General features: G+C 44.5%; 1 protein-coding gene across 1 annotated transcript in view; it reads left to right on the forward strand.

Moving 5' to 3' along the window:
• Positions 1–18,220, forward strand: part of LOC148349942 (chondroitin sulfate proteoglycan 4-like) — a 37,153-nt gene extending 18,933 nt beyond the window's left edge. The window contains exons 11-22 of the mRNA XM_088319792.1: positions 289–477; positions 542–724; positions 800–976; positions 2,160–2,358; positions 2,434–2,565; positions 3,736–3,911; positions 3,986–4,172; positions 4,826–4,997; positions 5,452–5,818; positions 10,339–10,491; positions 12,537–13,118; positions 14,622–18,220. Coding sequence (XP_088175918.1) covers positions 289–477; positions 542–724; positions 800–976; positions 2,160–2,358; positions 2,434–2,565; positions 3,736–3,911; positions 3,986–4,172; positions 4,826–4,997; positions 5,452–5,818; positions 10,339–10,491; positions 12,537–13,118; positions 14,622–15,656 — 3,552 coding nt within the window. The 3' untranslated portion in view covers positions 15,657–18,220. The remainder of the gene's footprint in view (positions 1–288; positions 478–541; positions 725–799; positions 977–2,159; positions 2,359–2,433; positions 2,566–3,735; positions 3,912–3,985; positions 4,173–4,825; positions 4,998–5,451; positions 5,819–10,338; positions 10,492–12,536; positions 13,119–14,621) is intronic.
• Positions 18,221–18,352: the final 132 nt, after the last annotated feature.

Raw genomic sequence — 18,352 nt, forward strand, 5'->3', positions numbered from 1 at the left:
AATATATATATTTATTTCGTATGTTACTTAAAAATTTCTGTTCCCTGAACAACACATATAAAGTACTGCACTCACTACATAGTAGTTTGTTTCACGTTTTTATCTGGGGTAGCATTGGTTTTGGAGTTAATTAGCATAAGTGTCCATCCCCCCTATTTAAATTTGTGATTCTGACTTTAAAACGGATTAATGTTGTATCCCAGGAGTCTACTGTACAACTCAAATCAAGAGGAACGTTTGAGGAGACAATGAGTTAAAGCTTTCCATTTTGACTTCTGGAAATCATAGGAACCCAAGCGGCAGCCAACAACCTTCTTCACTCAGGAGGACATCAACAAGGGTTTGGTTCTCTACCATCAGACGGGAACGGCGAGCTTCTGCAACGACTCTGTTCTTTTGGAGGCAACCAATGGACTCACCAAGGTTGGACCCATCAGACTAGAGATTGATATTATACCCACGATGCTACCACTGAAGGTAACAGTACAAAACCAGGGGAAGGGCCAGGTCTCGGTGAAGTAATACTTGTGGAATTCGATAGGTGTCTGACCTGACTTTGGATGAGGGGTCTTCCATGCTGCTCACACCTGACATCATCACGGTGGACAGCCACCACTTCTCTGGGATGAACTTCCTCTACCAGATCCTTGTTCCTCCGCGACACGGTCACCTGGAGCACAGTCGGATCCCAGGAATGCCAATCACTGCCTTCACGCGCACCGAGGTCCTTTGGAAAGCAGTTGATTATGTTCTAGGTGGTGTAGATGTTGCTTCAAAAAACAAATTGGAATTTTCCCAGGTGGAACGGGAGTACATTTCCTACATCCATGACGGCAGTGACACAGTGAGAGACAATTTCACCGTCGTGGCTAACCAGACGGAGAACCAGAAGCACAGTCTTCCCCTTATGGTCAACATCAATGTCACGCCAGTCAATGATGAGACACCGGTCGTTACAAAGAACCAGGGTCTGAAGGTAGGACACAAAACCATAAAACAAAAACACAGTCTGGAAAAACTCTCTGCTGGCAAAGTCCAGAATGTGTCAGTGACAAGTCTCAAGAGGATGAGAAAGGCAGGAACTTCGAAATGAAAAGCGACAATCCAACGTCTTCTACTGTCAGCACAGTCCTTAAATATGATCTAAAAGCTTCTGCTGTAGGCACAGTCCTAAAATACCCTTCTCCTGATTAGAGTCAGATGTGGGTGATGATGAACAGGTTTTAAATATTAAAATGTACCGTTTACCAAATTGTTTGAATTAGCTTTCTGACTCCATTAACATTCACCCAACAATGGGTGCTCGTTTCTTGATGGAAAAGATATAGAGAATAGCCGACATTTTCAAACGGGGGCAGATTTAATTTCTTAAACTATTTGACTAAGTCAAATATGGCCGAATTAGCCGAATTAGTGTCGCTCGAGCTCTGTCAAGCCTCCTCTCTCGATCTTCTCCCTTCCTTCTCTCGGCCCACGTTTTTCCCTCAAGTTGGTGTGCCGGCTCCTCCCATGGGGGTGCCAGGGAAGCCCCCACATGGGGTCCACCCCCTCGCCTCGATGTCTGGAAAAACTCAAAACAGCAGAGCGTCTATCAAAACAATGCCCGCCGTCCTTCGGCAGAGTCCTGTTATCAAAGTTCCCCAGCCAAAACATTCCGCATTTGGAACAGCGTGACCTGAAGCCCACTCAGTGAAAATCTTCATTGCACTCAATAAATGTAACTTGTATTGAATCGAATAAAATCCTTTATAGTAAAATGTATAAAATCCTTCAGAACTTAACTCCCAAGGGGATGACTGTTGTGGAATGTGGATAATAATTAATGATAAGTATGTAGGCATCTGGTGAAGTTCGTGGGATGACGTTGTTGCAAGAGGTCACAAGCTGATATGCTGAGGGACGACCTTCACAAGATATCTTAACTTTATTTGAGAACACTATGAAAGCCAATGTTGAACGTCTGGAACTTTGAACGTGTCCCCAATGCAATAAAGAGTGTTCCCTTTTTGCCATATCTACTCTCTGCGTATATTTTGGGGCGACGTCCTAAAGGACGGTGGTGCGCTGATTCCTAACAAAGCTCTTCCTTTGTTTAATGTTGAACTTCTCATCCCTTAAAAAACCTCAATGATTTCTGATTTCAAGTTTTCCCCATTCAGGTTTGGGTGGGTTCAGTGACAGAAATCTCGGTGGAAAATCTGTCCGCCGAGGACTTGGACACTCCGTCCAAATTGCTAGAGTTCATCATAACACCGCCCAGTAACGGCTACCTAGCTCTAAAGAGCTTCCCTTCCAGACTCATCCTAAACTTCACGCAGAGTCACATTGAAAAAGGACAGCTGATCTTTGCGCACAGCGGTGAGACGCATCATTCGAGGACTTGTTCGATTGCCCCAATTTTTGACTTTACCTTGCTCTTTTTTGCCCTTTCAGGTGCTCTGACTGGAGGTTTCCACTTCCAAGTTAATGATGGTGTCAACTTTGCCCCAAGGCAGATCTTCAAAACCACAGCGCGTTCCCTCACCCTTACCCTCCAGAGAAACCATCCGATGCAGGTGTACCCAGGTATACCCTTGAAACGATGTTTTCATTATTTTAAAGTATTTTGCGCAGCCAAAAACGTTTAAAATTCAAACAGTGCGGTGTTGGGGCGTTTGTAGTTCCATCTATAAGATCCTTGTTTGATTTTGGTCAACATTATATAATAAACTGCTTTGCTATTGGTTTGCATCACAGAATTATGAAAATACAGATATGTTATTGGCTGAACTACCTCCCACAATGCCTTGCTTTTCATTCGGTTCAGAAACTCTGTTCGCACTGTTTGTTTCAATGAAGATACTATGAAATTAATCAGAAATACATCTGATACATAGTTTACAAAGTGAATAACTTTAGCTGCAATATCTTTATATGTGTTTAGTGTTCTAATAGTACATTGTATTTGCTAATTATGTTAAAAAGCTAATAAATATTCGAAAACACTTCTTTAATTATGTTAGCACAGCTGAAAACAGTTGTGCTTGTTAGAGAAGCTATAAAACGGACCTTCCCTTGAGCTAGTCAAGTATCTGGAGCATCACATTTGTTGGTGTGACTAAACTTTTAGAATAGGGATAATAAGAGAACTCTCATGTGAAACTCAACAGTCTATTATTGCTCTAAGAAATGAAGGCTATTTCCATGTGAGCAGTCTTGTTCAAGCGATCTAGTTTCATCAGTAAACCAAGGCGTGCGTCTTTTAGGTCGTGATTTAAGCCATAGGGGCGCCACGGAATCCAGGACACTAGCCAGGGTAGCATTAAACTCATTCATGAGTGAGTCAATAGAGCCTTTAAAGACGGGAAACGACGCAACTACTCCTGAAAGAAGATCAGAGAGCTCAGAAACGATGCCAGTGCAAATATTGCGGCCGCTGAATCGTTTAGTTTCTCAAATACAACATTTGGCCAGCACCTCAAATGTAACTAAATAATGTATCTTCATGTTATATGTACATATAGTACACATAAGTAGTTCTTGCTATGCACTATTTTGGAATTTTCGTGTTTTTGTCTAGGCTACTGAGGGTTTGGAATGCTTTCGTTAACTAGCATAGCTTTCAATTCCTTGCTAACCATCAATTTCACTTTATGATCCCTGCCTCAGAACAGATCTGTGTCATATCCCGAGGTTCTAACTTCAAAATCTTGTTTGTGTACTTATAAACTCACTGTATGCTTTTCCACTTTCAAGGTTCAGTGACTCCAATTTCTGAGCAGGAACTTCAGGTTTCGACCAATGACCCAATCACCGAGGGGAGAAACCAGAGCGTAGAATTTGCATTGACCGTCCCTCCCAAACTTGGTCGCTTGGTCCGTCTCATGCCCGACAACTCCACCCAGGAAGTTTCCGCGTTCACGCAGAGCATGGTAGTTACGGTTCCCCGCTCCCATTTCATTTTTACGCGTCCCTCCGCTAAATCAACGTTGTGGTTGTACCTCAGGTGAATTCGGGAGTTATTTTGTACCATCAGAACAAGGCGGAGTCAGTGGGACGGTTGGCGAAAGACACCTTTTCTTTTACCGCTTCGTCTCCACCCGCCTTCCTCCCGCAATCAGTCTTCACAATCTTGATTTCCTACCAGGCTGATCACGATCTTCAAAACCACACCGGACTCTCCAACAACGCAGGTGAATACTATGTAGAAACAGTGGCGCTTCCAGAATTTTTATCTTGGGGTGGCACACCAAAACTGAAAGCCATCGTTTCAGGTTATTGATGTACTGCGTAATAGTTGATGTTACTCAAAATTTCATGTGCTTCGTCAATACCTTTGAAGGCTATTCCATATGAGCAGTCTTGTTTAACCGATCTAGTTTCATCAGTAAACCAAGGCGTGCGTCTTTTAGGTTGTGATTTAAGCCGTAGGGGCGCCACGGAATCCAGGACACTAGCCAGGGTAGCATTAAACTCATTCATGAGTGAGTCAATAGAGCCTTCATATAAAGGAAATGACACAACTACTCCTGAAAGTAGTAGTTGAAACGGTGGCACTTCCAGAATTTTCATCTTGGGGTGGCACACCAAAACTGAAAGTCATCGTTCAGGTAATTAATGTACTGTATAATAGTTGATGTTACTCAAGATTTCATGTGCTTAGTCAATACTTTTGAAGGCTCTTGCATATGAGCAGTCTTGTTTAAGCGATCTAGTTTCATCAGTCTTTTAGGTTGTGATTTAAGCCGTAGGGGCGCCACAGAATCATTTGCTTTGTCAATACTTTCGCTAGGCACCATACTCACCGGGACAAACTTGAAATTGGTGCCTTACCTTTGCCTTTCAGGTGCGGTGGTGTCAGAAGGGGGAGAGGTGAAGATCGACCAATCCAAACTGGATGCCTCCAATCTTCTAGAGAAGGTTCCAAAGCCCCACCAGAAAGACCACCAAGTGTTCTACCGTCTTATTTCTTTGCCACAGCACGGTGCTTTGTCCATCCGGGGACGCAACCTCACCAGGTGCCTTCTTTATCTCACTCTTTCTCTCTCATTTTTCTTCTCTTTTACTCTTTCTCACTCTTACTCTCTTTTTTCTTTCTCTTTGTTTTTTTGTCTCTTTCTCATCACACTTCCCTCTTTCTTTCTTTCTATCTCTCCCACTCCCTATTTCCGTCTCTTTTGATCTCTTTTACTCTTTGTCTTTTTTCTCTTTCTCTATTGCTTTCTCTCGCACTCTATTTCAAGCTCTCTCATTCTTCTCTCTAGTTTTCTGTTTCTCCCTTTGTTTATTTCTCTCTCTCTTTTTATCTCTTTATCTCTTTCCCTTTTCACCCTCTCATAATTTACCAATCCGCCCCCTTAGAGAGCTAAAATGAGTTTGACACCCCTGGCCTAACGGGTCCGTATGCAGTCCTCGGTCCACGGTTTTCTCACCCCCGATTTGAAACACGTTTCTTTGTTTCCCCCTTTGAAGGGAATCCCCCTATTTCTCGCAGACGACCCTGAATACCTTCGGCGTCGCATATATCCACGACGACTCCGAGACCACGAGCGACAGCTTCACTTTTCAAGCCTGGTTGGCCCCCCTGGACCCGTCCGGATCTACGTCTCGCTTTACGGCTTATTCCTCAGATTCGCCTTCCTTTGACTCGGCTTCGTCCTCCCTGCCTTCGCTAGATTCGCCGCTTCCTCGGCATCTGGAGGACAGCCTGACATTCACGGAGACTTTTAACATCACGGTGAAACCGGTCAACGACCAGCCACCGTCCATGCCGGACAAATCCCCTGATATCAAAGTTGTCGTCGGGGAGAGAGTCATTCTTGGACCGGAGAGTTTGCAGGTAAAGTAGAAGATAGAAAGCTAGGGTCATTAGCAAATGCCCTCCGGACCTTCGGGTACCTCAGCTAAATACATTGAAATAACAAAATAGTATACAGTGGAACCTCGGTTCTCGACCATAATCCGTTCCAGAACCCTGTTTGAAAACCGATTTGTTCGATCACCGAAATCATTTTTCCCATTAAAAATAATGTACCGTATTTTCCGCACTATAAGGCGCACCTAAAAGCCTCTATTTTTTTCAAAAGCTGACTATGCGCCTTATAATACAGTGCGCCTTATATATGGATCAACATTAAGTGCAAAGTCTTGCAACAAACTTGCAGCCGCCGACTCGATTTTCCCCCGAACGCCAAGTAGTACGCGGTGTATGCTGGGATTTATTTACCGGCGTTTCATTGGCTAACCAATGTGTCAATCATCAATTGAATCGATCACTATTGGCTAAAGTTATTTGGAGGTCAAGGGGTGGATCCTTTTTATCATTTACAGGCTGGCATAGGCTTAGACGGCAAAACAAAGCCTGCAATTGGCCGAAAAAGATGAATGTGAATAGCATGTTAGGTCGAACTACGGCGGGGGAGGAAACAGTATTTTACTATTCTGTACTGTATTTGTAAATATTTTACTCTCCTGGATTTACTACTCTCACGGATATAAGAGGACATTGGCTGCACATTATTATGAACACACCAACTTCAGTGAGCTACTCCGGGTTTTATATTATCCCTGTATCCTGTTTCAGACTGAACTCGATGTTTCTGTGATAAGCGGTGCAGATAAGGAATGGAGTGTCTATTTTTAAATTCAACTCAATTCCAAGTGTTTATTGTCATATATACAATAAAGTTGCGAGCGAAAAAGAAAATAGAAACTAAGGAATGGTTGGCATTTCTTGAATCCCAAGACTTGAACCTTCCGAATGATGGAACGATGCATTTGAGTGACATGGTACGGACACCGCATCCGCACGTGTTCTCGACACGTATTTGCGTCTTTGCAAGCTTTCGGAATGTTAAGGGGGTAATAAGTTGGACTGAACTATCTGACTGTTTTGTCCACGTTCCCATTGTAGCGCCTTATAATCCGGTGCGTCTTATGTATGTCAAATATAGGACCAAAAACTATTTTTTCGGGGTGCGCCCTATAACCCGTTGCGGCTTATAGTGCGGAAAATTCTGTAAATCGTTTTAATCCATTCCAACACCCTGAATGTTTACCATGAATGTTTAACGGAAACATAAAGCTAACCCAGGCTAATCGTACGTCCGCGTTACCGTAATCTTCCGTACGAAAGATTAAGCTAACATGAACGTGTAAAAATAAAAAAATCAGGTCGTTTACAAGTCATTTAGCACCCGGGTCTCCACAACAAGTGGTGAGCGGTTCATTGGAAAGGGGGCTCCGTTCCAACACCCTGAAAGTTGGGCCCCGTTCCAACACCTTGAATGTTTAACGTCAACATAAAGCTAACCCAGGCTAATCGTACGTTCGCATTATCGTGATCTTCCGTACGAAATATTACGCTAACATGAACGTGTAAAAATAAAAAAAAGGATAAAGAAAATAATTATGAATAGGATTTCTTACCTTTGTGGTGGTCAGCACAAGGCGCAGGTGGACAGTGGGGTATTCCCTAGCAAGATCAAAACTCCCACACCTCCTTCATATTTTGCTATTATTTCTTTCTTAAATGCAATAGTTGTACGGACTACTTTTCTTTTTTCACCTGTAGCAACTTTGCCGCTTGCACTGACTTTCTTCGGAGGCATAATTAGGGGCTAAAACACCCGTACGCCGGCACCGCACCCTAGCGTATGCACTCACGCATTACCGGCGTTGGAACTCCAATTTTTTTGACCGAACAGCGAAGCAAGAGTTTCTCAACATTTTTGGTCGGACTCCGATTTGTTCGAACTGAGAGGCGTTCGAAAACCGAGGTTCCACTGTATAGCACTTTGCATTGTATGCTTGCTCATGTGTATTTTTGTTGTGCGGTGTCCCTCAGGGCTCGATCAGAGAGCCCTTTCTGTTTTCTGTTTCTTTGCAATTGTATTGAATCTCCATTGTTTTAAACTTCTTTGCCACAGTAACACTCTCAAAAGATATGGACTCATATTTAAGTATCGTAAAATCCGCACTACCGAGCGCACCTGGGTAAATTCCACAAGCACAAATTTAAGGATGAAACTCAACTTTGTTTTTGTACAAGTGGCACCGGATTTTCAAACGCAGGCTTCAACAGCCATACAATTTATTTCGTTTAAGGGGAATTGTCTAGTACAGAAAGGAAACACATTGTTTAGCGATTAAGACACTCTTTTGCGGAGTGTGTCTGCAGCTAACAATCAACTCGTGCAGCAGTCAATATTAATCAAGTTGGCACTGACAGAAACGCAAAAGTGCGATAAAAACCTTCTACGTGACTCACGCCTAGCATCCCGGACGCTAACGTGGAGCTACCCGGAGATACCCAGAGCTACCAGGCTTCAGCGCTGTTAGGACAGACAGAGACACAAAAGCCTGCGGGAAGCGGGGAGTAGGTGGACTCGCTATCTACGTGAACACGGGGCGGTGTAACCCTGGGCACAAAGATTTCCATCTGCTGCAAGGACGTTGAACTTTTGGCCTAGCGTGCGACGTCATTCACTCCGCTGTGGCTAAACTACAACACAGCACCCCGAGGCCATCCTGTTAATCTGCTAATAAACAACAAAAGGAGACTGCTGGAAGTGTGAATTTCCCTGAAGAAAGTATCTATCTATCTATCTAAAACCCGTGTGACTCATGTTAAGTTCTCCCATCCCTTGTACACATGACAAAGTGATAGAGACTTAGTATTGCTACTACTACGTAAAAAAATATCCTGTACATAAATACTGGGAACCCTTTTTCAATAATTGTCCTGATGGATCAGTTACGGCTATGCGATTAAGCGATATTAGCGATTCGTGTTCCCTCTTCATATTGTTTCTACAGTTATGTTTTGACCTCTCTGTTTAGCATCAGGCAGGACTTAAACCCATAGTCTAGAATTACAGTAAAATAATCCGTTATTTGTAAGTCATTGCAAGGCACACGAGATTCTGAACTGAATAAAGAGAGAAAAAGGCACTATGGGAAGTAGTTCAGCTAAAAGCGTATCTGTATTTTCAAGATGCCTTTACACCAGGGGTGTCAAACTCATTTTAACTCGGGGGCCACACAATACAACAAACATTCTGTCGGGGGCCGGACTAGTAGATTAAAGAGAAAGAAAAAGAGAGATAAAGAAATAAGAGAAAGAGGGAGGAAAAAGGAGAGAGGGCAGGACAAAGAAAGAAAAAGAGAGAGAGGGAGAGAGCATGAGAAACAATAGAGATAAAAAGTCATGAGAAAGGGGGAAAGAAAGGGAGAGGAAGAAAGAAATCCAAAGAGAAATAGAAAGACAGAAGGAGAGAAAAGAGAAAAGAAAGCGCGAAGGGTAGGAAGAGAGAAAGAGAAAAGAGAGAAAAGGAAAAAAGGAAGTGAGAGCAAAAGAAGTTAAAAAGACACAGAGAGAGAAAAAGACAAAGAGCAACAAAGGAAGAGGAAAAGAGAAACAGAGAGTGAAAGAGTCAGAGACAGAGAGTGGGAGAAAAGGGGTGGAGAAGAGAGAGAGAGAGAGAGAAAGAAATACAAGTACAGTGTCTTTGTTCAAGGCACCTGACTTTGGCAACATCAAGTGGACATTTTACACAACCGACAGGCATCTTAGAGACGCAACTCATCATACACGCAACGTGCGAAATAATTTGTTTTGGATGTTGTACATTAAGGAAAATGCCATTAGGAAGGATCGAAAACACATCTAATTTGACACCATAAAGTGAAAACTGAGTGAGGCGGGGACACCATACCCTAGAGCACAGGTGTCAAACAGGTAATACGTGGGCCAAATCAGGCCCGCTAAAGGATTGAATTCGGCCCGCGAGACAACGCTCAGAGAAGCGCACGAGAAAAACAAGCTGCAGGTTGAAATATGTCAACTTGATGTTGCCAAAGCCAGGTGCCTCGAACAAAGACACTGTCCTTGTATCTATTTCTCTCACTCTCTTTCTCTTTCACTCCCCGTATCTCTTTTTCTCTTCCTTTGTTGCTCTTTGTCTCCCTCTTTCTTTTGCTCTAACTTCCTTTTTTCCTTTTCTCTCTTTTCTCTTTCTCTCTTCCTACCCTTTGCGCTTCCTTTCTCTTTTTTTCTCCTACTGTCTTTCTATTTCTCTTTGGGTTTCTTTCCCCCTCTCTCACAACTTCTCTTTTTATCTCTTTTGTTTCTCATGCTCTCTCCCTCTCTCTCCTTCTTTGTCCTACCCTCTCTCCTTTTCCCTCCCTCTTTCTCTTATTTCTTGATCTCTTTTTTTCTTTCTCTTTCATCTACTAGTCCGGCCCCCGACAGAATGTTTGTTCTATCGTGTGGCCCCCTGACTTTGACACCCCTGCCCTAGAGAGATAATTTACCGACAATTGTGTTTTCCATTTTCCATTGTCTGTCCATTTTTTCAGGTGGAGGATCTTGACACTCCTCCAGAAGAGCTTCATTACCTCGTGATCAGCAAGCCCAACAACGGCTACTTGACTTTAGGCGAAAGACCGGAACCGGTGACGTCTTTCACCCAGTATGACGTCAACCACGGCCGGCTGCATTTTATACAGCAGGTAAGTAGTTTTTCTTTTGTCAGGTTTTCAATGTAAATCTCTTGATTTTCTGTCTCAAGGTAATGAGCTTGTTTTTATATTACTAAATATAAAAACAATGTTTCTCATACAAACACACACATAAAGTAACGTTTCAACAATGAGTGTAATTATATCTCTTGTACTTTTATCAATCTTGTATTCTTTTATTTTGAAATCGTGTTCTTGTCTGTACCGATTCCTCTGACGGTAATAAACAATCCCTCTCTCTGTTCGGGACCTCAGCCAAGAAGGGCGTGAGTTCTTTGCTCCTGCCATCGTGTCGAATTAAACTATATACAAGTATTTTATCTGTGCAAATATAGCCACTAAATAGTTTTAATAATGTCTATCCCTGACAGCTTTCTTGATCCTCAAAGTCTTACAGTACATGGAGGCAATAATGCCATTAAAAACAGAATATTGGATTTCTGGAAGAATCAAAATGAGGTAAACAATGAACCCTGTACACATGGCCTTTGCGAATACCTCATTTACCCCCCCACGATATGTAAACGTCCACAAAGTAAACACCCCCATTTTTAACATGCTCTTTGTAGGTCCCCACTTAAAGCAATAGTCGGCCGGGGATAAAGGATCGCGGCCGAACCGGTGCATTTCCTTTTGAACATGCCAGAAAGGCAAGCATCACGAAAAAAAAGGGCCTTCTGCCAGTCCCAATTCTCGGCAGTATGGGATTGGTAATGATGGATCACAGCCGTATGAGTGCAGTACATTTAAATTTGGTAAAAAAGTCGCCGGGCCCAACAAAAGTGCACTCTGCCGCCGATATATGCTATTGTGGGTAATGGATCTGGGTTGCACTCGTGCAGTTCACATTTTGGTGGACAGAATGACAAAAAGGAGCCACAGGGCTTGATAAGAATTAACTCTGCCAGCCCCCTGCTCGCAGCTATAGTCGACCGGGGATAAAGGATCACAGCCAAACAAGCGCATTTCATTTTGAACATCCCAGAAAGCAAGAAAACATCACGAAAAAAAGCACTTTCTGCCAATCCCAATTCTCGGCAGTATGGGATTGGGAATAATGGATCACAGCTTTATGAGTGCGGTCCATTTAAATTTGGTAATAAAAAAAAAAACAGTCGTACAGGCCCAACAAAAGTGCACTCTGCCACAGCAATATGCTATTGAGGATAATGGTTCACGGCTGCACTCGTGCAGTTCACTTTTTGGTGGACAAAATTGCAAAAGGTAGCCACCAAGGCTGACAAAAATGAACTCTGCCATCCCCATGCTCGCACTAATAGTCAACTGGGGATAATGCCTGGCGGCTAGAACAGTGCAGTTCATATTAAGCGGGCACTAAAGGCAAGCTTCAGCGGCTCAAACTGAATAAAATTGACTCTGCTGGCCCATGCTCTCAGGAATAGTCGACCAGGGAGAATGGATCGCAGCCACACCTTGCGCATTTCATTTTAGGCGTACTAGGATAACAAGCCTCCCGACAAAAAAAGGCCTCCTGCCGGTCACTACTCTCGGAAATGTGCGATTGGGGATGATGTATTGCGACCGCACAAGTGCAGTTCACTTTTTGGCAAACAGATGGACAAAAAGGAGCCACCAGGCCCGACAAAAATCCATTATACCATGCGCCACTTGCAGCAAAGGTCGACTAGTGATACTGGCTGGCGGCCAAAACAGTGCAGTTCATATTAAGCGGGAACCAAAGGCAGGCTTCAGTGGCTCAAACTAAAAATAAAAAATCACTCTGTCTTCTCTCAGTAATTTTCAACCGAGGATTATGGATGTCAGCCACACCTGTGGATTTCATTTTAGGCGTGCCAGGTTGGCAAGCCTCCAGACAAAATAAGGCCTTCTGCCAGTGCCCATTCTTGCGATTGGGGATAATGTATTGCGGCCGCACAAGTGCAGTTTATATTTTGGTGGACAGAACGGCAAAACAGGGCAGTCAGGCACCGGCAGCAAAATGTAATCGGAAAAAACAGATCATGGAACATTTCTCAACAAAATATTGTTTTTGTTTCCTCCGCGCTCCTGACCAGGGCGAGCCGTCCACAGGAGTTTTCTACTTCAACGTCACTGACGGACATCATCGTCCTCTCCACAAACGTTTCAGCTTGGAGGTCATCAAACCCTCCGTGTCCATCGTCAACAATACCGGCCTCTCATTGGTCCAAGGCAGGACGGCCGTCGTCCTGACAACCCATCGGCTGGCGGCGCAAACCAACGGCCGCACCCCCGCCAACATCACCTACACGGTCACCGAGCACCCGCGTCACGGACGCATCGCCATCGACGACAGGGAGGTCCTCACCTTCTTCCACGAAGATCTCCGAGAAGGTCGCGTGGTCTACCACATGACCGACCTCAGCGAATCGGAGGACAGCTTTCGCATCTCGGTGGCGGCGTCGGGACCGGGGGTGGACTACGGGGAGGTGAGCGGGCAGACGGTGAAGGTCTTGGTACGACCTCTCATCTACCTGCGAGAACCGGTGAGGGTCCCGAGCGGCATCGCCGTCAAACTGGGGAAGGCCATGATGGACGCCTCCGAACTGGCCAGGATCAGCAGGGCCGATCCGGTCTTTGAGGTCCTGTCTCCGCCCAAACATGGAAAGCTGGTGAAGGTACGGTCTGCATTTCTATAGCGCTTTTCAAGTCAATGAAGACCTCCCAAAGCGCTTTACAGTGTGCTTCACACTTACCCATTCACACACACACTCACACACCAATAGGGAGTCAGCCTCCAAACGTTTTCAGGATAATCAAGATCCTAAATGGTAAATGGTCTGCATTTCTATAGTGCTTTTCAAGTCAATGAAGACCTCCCAAAGCGCTTTACAATGTGCTTCACACTTACCCATTCACACACACACTCTCACACACCAATAGGGAGTCAGCCTCCAAACGTTTTGAGGATAATCAAGATGCTAAATGGTCTGCATTTCTATAGCGCTTTCCAAGTCAATGAAGACCTCCCAAAGCGCTTTACAGTGTGCTTCACACTTACCCATTCACACACACACTCACACACCAATAGGGAGTCAGCCTCCAAACGTTTTCAGGATAATCAAGATCCTAAATGGTAAATGGTCTGCATTTCTATAGTGCTTTTCAAGTCAATGAAGACCTCCCAAAGCGCTTTACAATGTGCTTCACACTTACCCATTCACACACACACTCTCACACACCAATAGGGAGTCAGCCTCCAAACGTTTTGAGGATAATCAAGATCCTAAATGGTAAATGGTCTGCATTTCTATAGCGCTTTTCAAGTCAATGAAGACCTCCCAAAGCGCTTTACAATGTGCTTCACACTTACCCATTCACACACACTCTCACACACCAAAAGGGAGTCAGCCTCCAAACGTTTTGAGGATAATCAAGATGCTAAATGGTGTGCATTCATATAGCGCTTTCCAAGTCAATGAAGACCTTCCAAAGCGCTTTACAATGTGCTTCACACTTTCTAGGGGCATTAGGGATTCAGTGATTTGCCCAAGGACACTTCGACATATAACACGGAGGGAATCGAACCTGCAATCTCTTGATTCCAAGACGAGCGCTCTACCTCCTGAGCTAATGCAGCCCATGTTACCTTAGTAGTGTTCTTATCTTGTGTTTCAGTTAAATCGATTTTAGAGTATCTTCGGTGGTGTAGTGGTAAAGACTCGTTACCGTGGTGACCCAGGTTGAATTACCGCTGCAGAAATTGAAGGTGGACACCGCCAGGCTGTACTTGCCCAGGATACACCACAGGAAGTGTGACCCCTACGACCCGCGTGCTTAAGGGATCTGTGAACATAAACATAGATTGTGTTAAAGATTTCTCATTAAAGTTAAAAGGAAATTTCCTAGAAAGTCACAATGACCTACCAGGATGGTGACCCCTGTAACAGGGAATGTGAAGTACTTAGTTTTTTCTCAGAGATGAGTAGAACTTAGTACTTTCCACCTGACTTGGACTGTACTTAATCCATCCAAGGTGAGTCAACGGCAGACCCCCTTGTTAATATTGGGTTCTTCATTGGGTTGCCTGTTAAATAGCACATTTTCACAGGATAGGAGATGATTTCACAACTTTTAGGACCAACAAAAAAAAATCTAACGTGATAATGTTCTGAATGCAGATGACCTACAACCCCACGGGTGCTCCAGAAGTCCTCAAGTCCTTCACCTTTCGCGACGTGGTCCAAGGACGCGTGGCCATCGAGGAAACCCTCAGTGACGGCCAAGTCTCGTCGCCGAGCAACCGCTCCCGAGGCCACGCCCCCGCCACGCCCCTCAACGATTCCTTCGTTTTCATGCTGAGGGCCGGAGATGTCCAGCCGGCCAAAGGCGAACTGCACTTTACCATTTTACCTCACCACCAAATGCGAAACGGACACAAAAAAGTGGAAAACGCGGGGGGCGGGCGCAAAAGGATCAAGACCCCAACGGGGGGGAAGGAGGTGTCGACACCCGGCAAGGTGGAGGTGAATTTGCATCCTCACATCCTGACCCAGAAGAACCACAACAGGACGAGTCATAGGCAGAAACCTCAACACCGGGCTAATCGCACACAGAGTGAAATCCCTTCTACTAGAGACGGAACCCCTCCTAGACCTGGCCCCGACCCCCAACCTGGACACGATCCAGCAACCGCCCCCGAGACCCATCCGGTCCGGGTGGAAGTCCTCCCCCGACCCGCCTCGGACCCATTACTCATCATCTTACCTCTTCTGGCCTGTTTGCTCCTCATCGTCATCCTGGTGGTGCTGATCCTGGTCTTCCGACACCGCAAAGAGAAACAGGCCCGGCTGCGCCTCCTGCGGCAACTGGCCGCCGGGCGCTCACCCGCCGGGGGGAGCCCGTCTTCCAGGCGGTCGGACCCCGACCCCTTCGCGGACGTCGCCCCCATCTGCGCTGCCAGCTGCCCAGTCTCTCCCGCCTACCCTGTGGCCCCCGGTGGCCCCAGGAGGCGGAGCCTGGCCCCTGGGATGACCTTCTGGGGGCCGTTTGAACCCGAAGTCACGGGCGGTGAGGAGAACAGGAGAAGCGACGTCAGTCGCGGAAGACGAGAAGTCGGCAGGAATTCATTACCGGCCATCTCTGTGGAATTCAAGAACTCCGGCAGATCTGAAGTTCCGCTGCCGACACTTAAAAACCGGCAGTATTGGGTTTGATCGGTCAGTAGTTGAAGCTATCAGCCTGTGACTTTTCGGTATCCCAAAGAGATTTGTAACCACCCTGTAAATACGCCATACATCAAAGATTTAGAAGTTAGAAGAGATGCGTTGTCCCGTGACTTCTCAAAAAATTGGAGCCATCTCAAGAAGATCCAAATTGAGCTTACAAGTTAGCAGTGTCTGAAACTCGTGAGAAAAAGTGAGCGGACCCGAGGGCAGGCAACTTTTCAGCCATAAAGTTTCCTGCCCCATTTTTCACAACTCGAAACCCAATTAGACGATCCGTCACCAAAAAAGCCATTGTTGCAAAGTATTAAGTATGTATGCTATTGTGGATAATGGATTGGGGCCAAACTCGTGCAGTTCACATTTTGGTGGACAGAATGGAGCCACCGGGCTTGATAAAAATGAACTCTGCCAGCCCCCTGCTCGCAGCAATAGTCGACCAGGGATAATGGATAGCGGCTAAAACAGTGCAGTTCATGTTAAGCGGGCACCAAAGGCAGGCTTCAGTGGCTCAAAATGAATAAGATTGACTCTGCCGGCCCCTGCTCTCAGTAATAATCGACCAGGGAGAATGGATCGCAGCCACACCTTGTGCATTTCATTTTAGGCGTGCCAGGATAACAAGCCTCCCGACAAAAAAAGGCCTCCTGCCGGTCACTACTCTCGGAAAAATGCAATCGGGGATGATGTATTGCAACCGCACAAGTGCAGTTCACTTTTTGGCAAACAGATGGACAAAAAGGAGCAACCAGGCCCGACAAAAATGCATTATGCCATGTGCCACTTGCAGCAAAGGTCGACTAGTGATAATTGCTAGCGGCCAAAACAGTGCAGTTCATATTAAACGGGCACCAAAGGCAGGCTTCAGTGGCTCAAAATGAATAAAATTGACTCTGCCGGCCCCTGCTCTCAGTAATAGTCGACCAGGGAGAATGGATCGCAGCCATCAGTATGTACCTGTATTTACTCGTCTTCATTCATGGGATGTTTGCGTTGCGTCGTCTGCTCCAAGCCACGTGAACTCCTCTTTTCACGATGCTTTTCATGTACATTTACGTTTTTTAGCGTCATACATTTTGTTAGCTTCTTTTGAATCCTTCTTCTGGGGCTGAGGTTTTGGCTTGATTCCTAACCGCTTCTCCATTTTTCTTGTGTTCTCTGTGCGTCTACTTTGGAAAATGATATGCAAATGCGCTCGGGAAAGTCCGGAAACATAAAGTTATTTGACGCGGGGTTCCGATCGGCTGCCGAGTATGCAAATTTCCAAACGATCCGAAATTCCGAAATTTCCAAACCGAACGAAGATTTCGAAACTGGAATAAAGAAATCGTTTGATTTTTTATTTGATTTTCTTGAAAAAGTTGTCGGGTACCCAGGCGGAGACGTTTTGTAAGTTGTACGCCCGACGTAAAAAATGCACGCCCCTGGCATCCTGGCAGACGTTATTTCAGACACTGAAGTTAGCTAAAATGCTGACTCTAAACTATAGCCAACCTTGCCTTCTTTTCATTTATTTTGGACATTATTTTCTCGATTTTGTCCCTTCAAAGGTTGTTAAATAGGTTTAAATGTTCATTATTTTGTGTTGTTGTCGTTATTTTTGTCTTGTGCTTCTCTCGAAACTGCACGTCTGTTTTTATTTCCAAACTTATTGACATTTCGCCTCTCTTCCTGTTTGGCTGGTGCAATTCCTTTAGCTTCATTTGAATCGTGAAAAAAAGCACACTTTTATTTTGAAACAATAGATTGACCTGCAGCATGACTTCCTGTTTGCCTTGTGTTATTTTTTTAGCTTCATTAGAACATGGCAAAAAAGCCCTCAAACGCTTCCAGTTACTTTTATTTTGAAAGAATAGACATTCCTCTTGCTTGACATCCTGTTTAGCTGGTGATTTTTTTCAGCTTTATTCTAATTTGGAAGAAAAGAAACCTCGAAGGCTTCTGGATGCTTTTATTGTTAAAGTATACCTTTACCTTTTATCTGACTTCCTGCTTTGCTTATCTAATTTTTTTTAACTTTATTTGAATCAGAAGAAAAAACTTTAAAAGCTTATAATCGCTTTTATTTTTCAACAATAGTTTACGTCTCACCTGCCTTTTTGTCCTCCAGCAATTTATTTCGCTTCATTTGAATCTCGGAAAGATTGAACTTCAAAAGGTTTCTGGATGCTTCGTTTTTAAGATAATAGATTTACCTCTTGCTTGGCTTCCGGTTTGGCTCGTGTACTGTCTTGAGCTTGATTTGAATCCTGAGGAAAAAGAAAACTAACAGATACTTTTATTTTGAAAGAATAGCTGTATGTCTCACCTGACTTCCTGTTTGGCTTATGTTATTTCATTACCTTCATTTAAATCTTAAACACACAAAATTCCAGAATTTGAAGGTTCTATTTTCTGTATGGGGAGCACGGCGGCGCAGTGGTTAGTGCGTCTGCGGTACAGGGTTCAAATCCAGCGACCAGCCTTCTTAAGCGGAGTTTGCATGTTCTCCCCGTGCTTTATTTTTGTTGATGCTGTAAAAGATTTATTTTCAATAAAAAAGTCCTTTTTAGAAATCATGATTTTGAGCCTCTCTGTTGTAATGTCAAATCTCTGTTGTGTTTTATAAATATTTGTCAAGTATGGCGGAGAAAAAGAGTCGAAGAAGAGAAGAAGCCCGTTTAAAGAAGGGCTCATTGTTCAAGAGA

The sequence above is a fragment of the Urocampus carinirostris genome, chromosome 16, assembly GCF_059441175.1.
Source record: "Urocampus carinirostris isolate Australia breed hairy pipefish chromosome 16, RoL_Ucar_1.0, whole genome shotgun sequence".
In the NCBI taxonomy this organism is placed as follows: Eukaryota; Metazoa; Chordata; class Actinopteri; order Syngnathiformes; family Syngnathidae; genus Urocampus; species Urocampus carinirostris.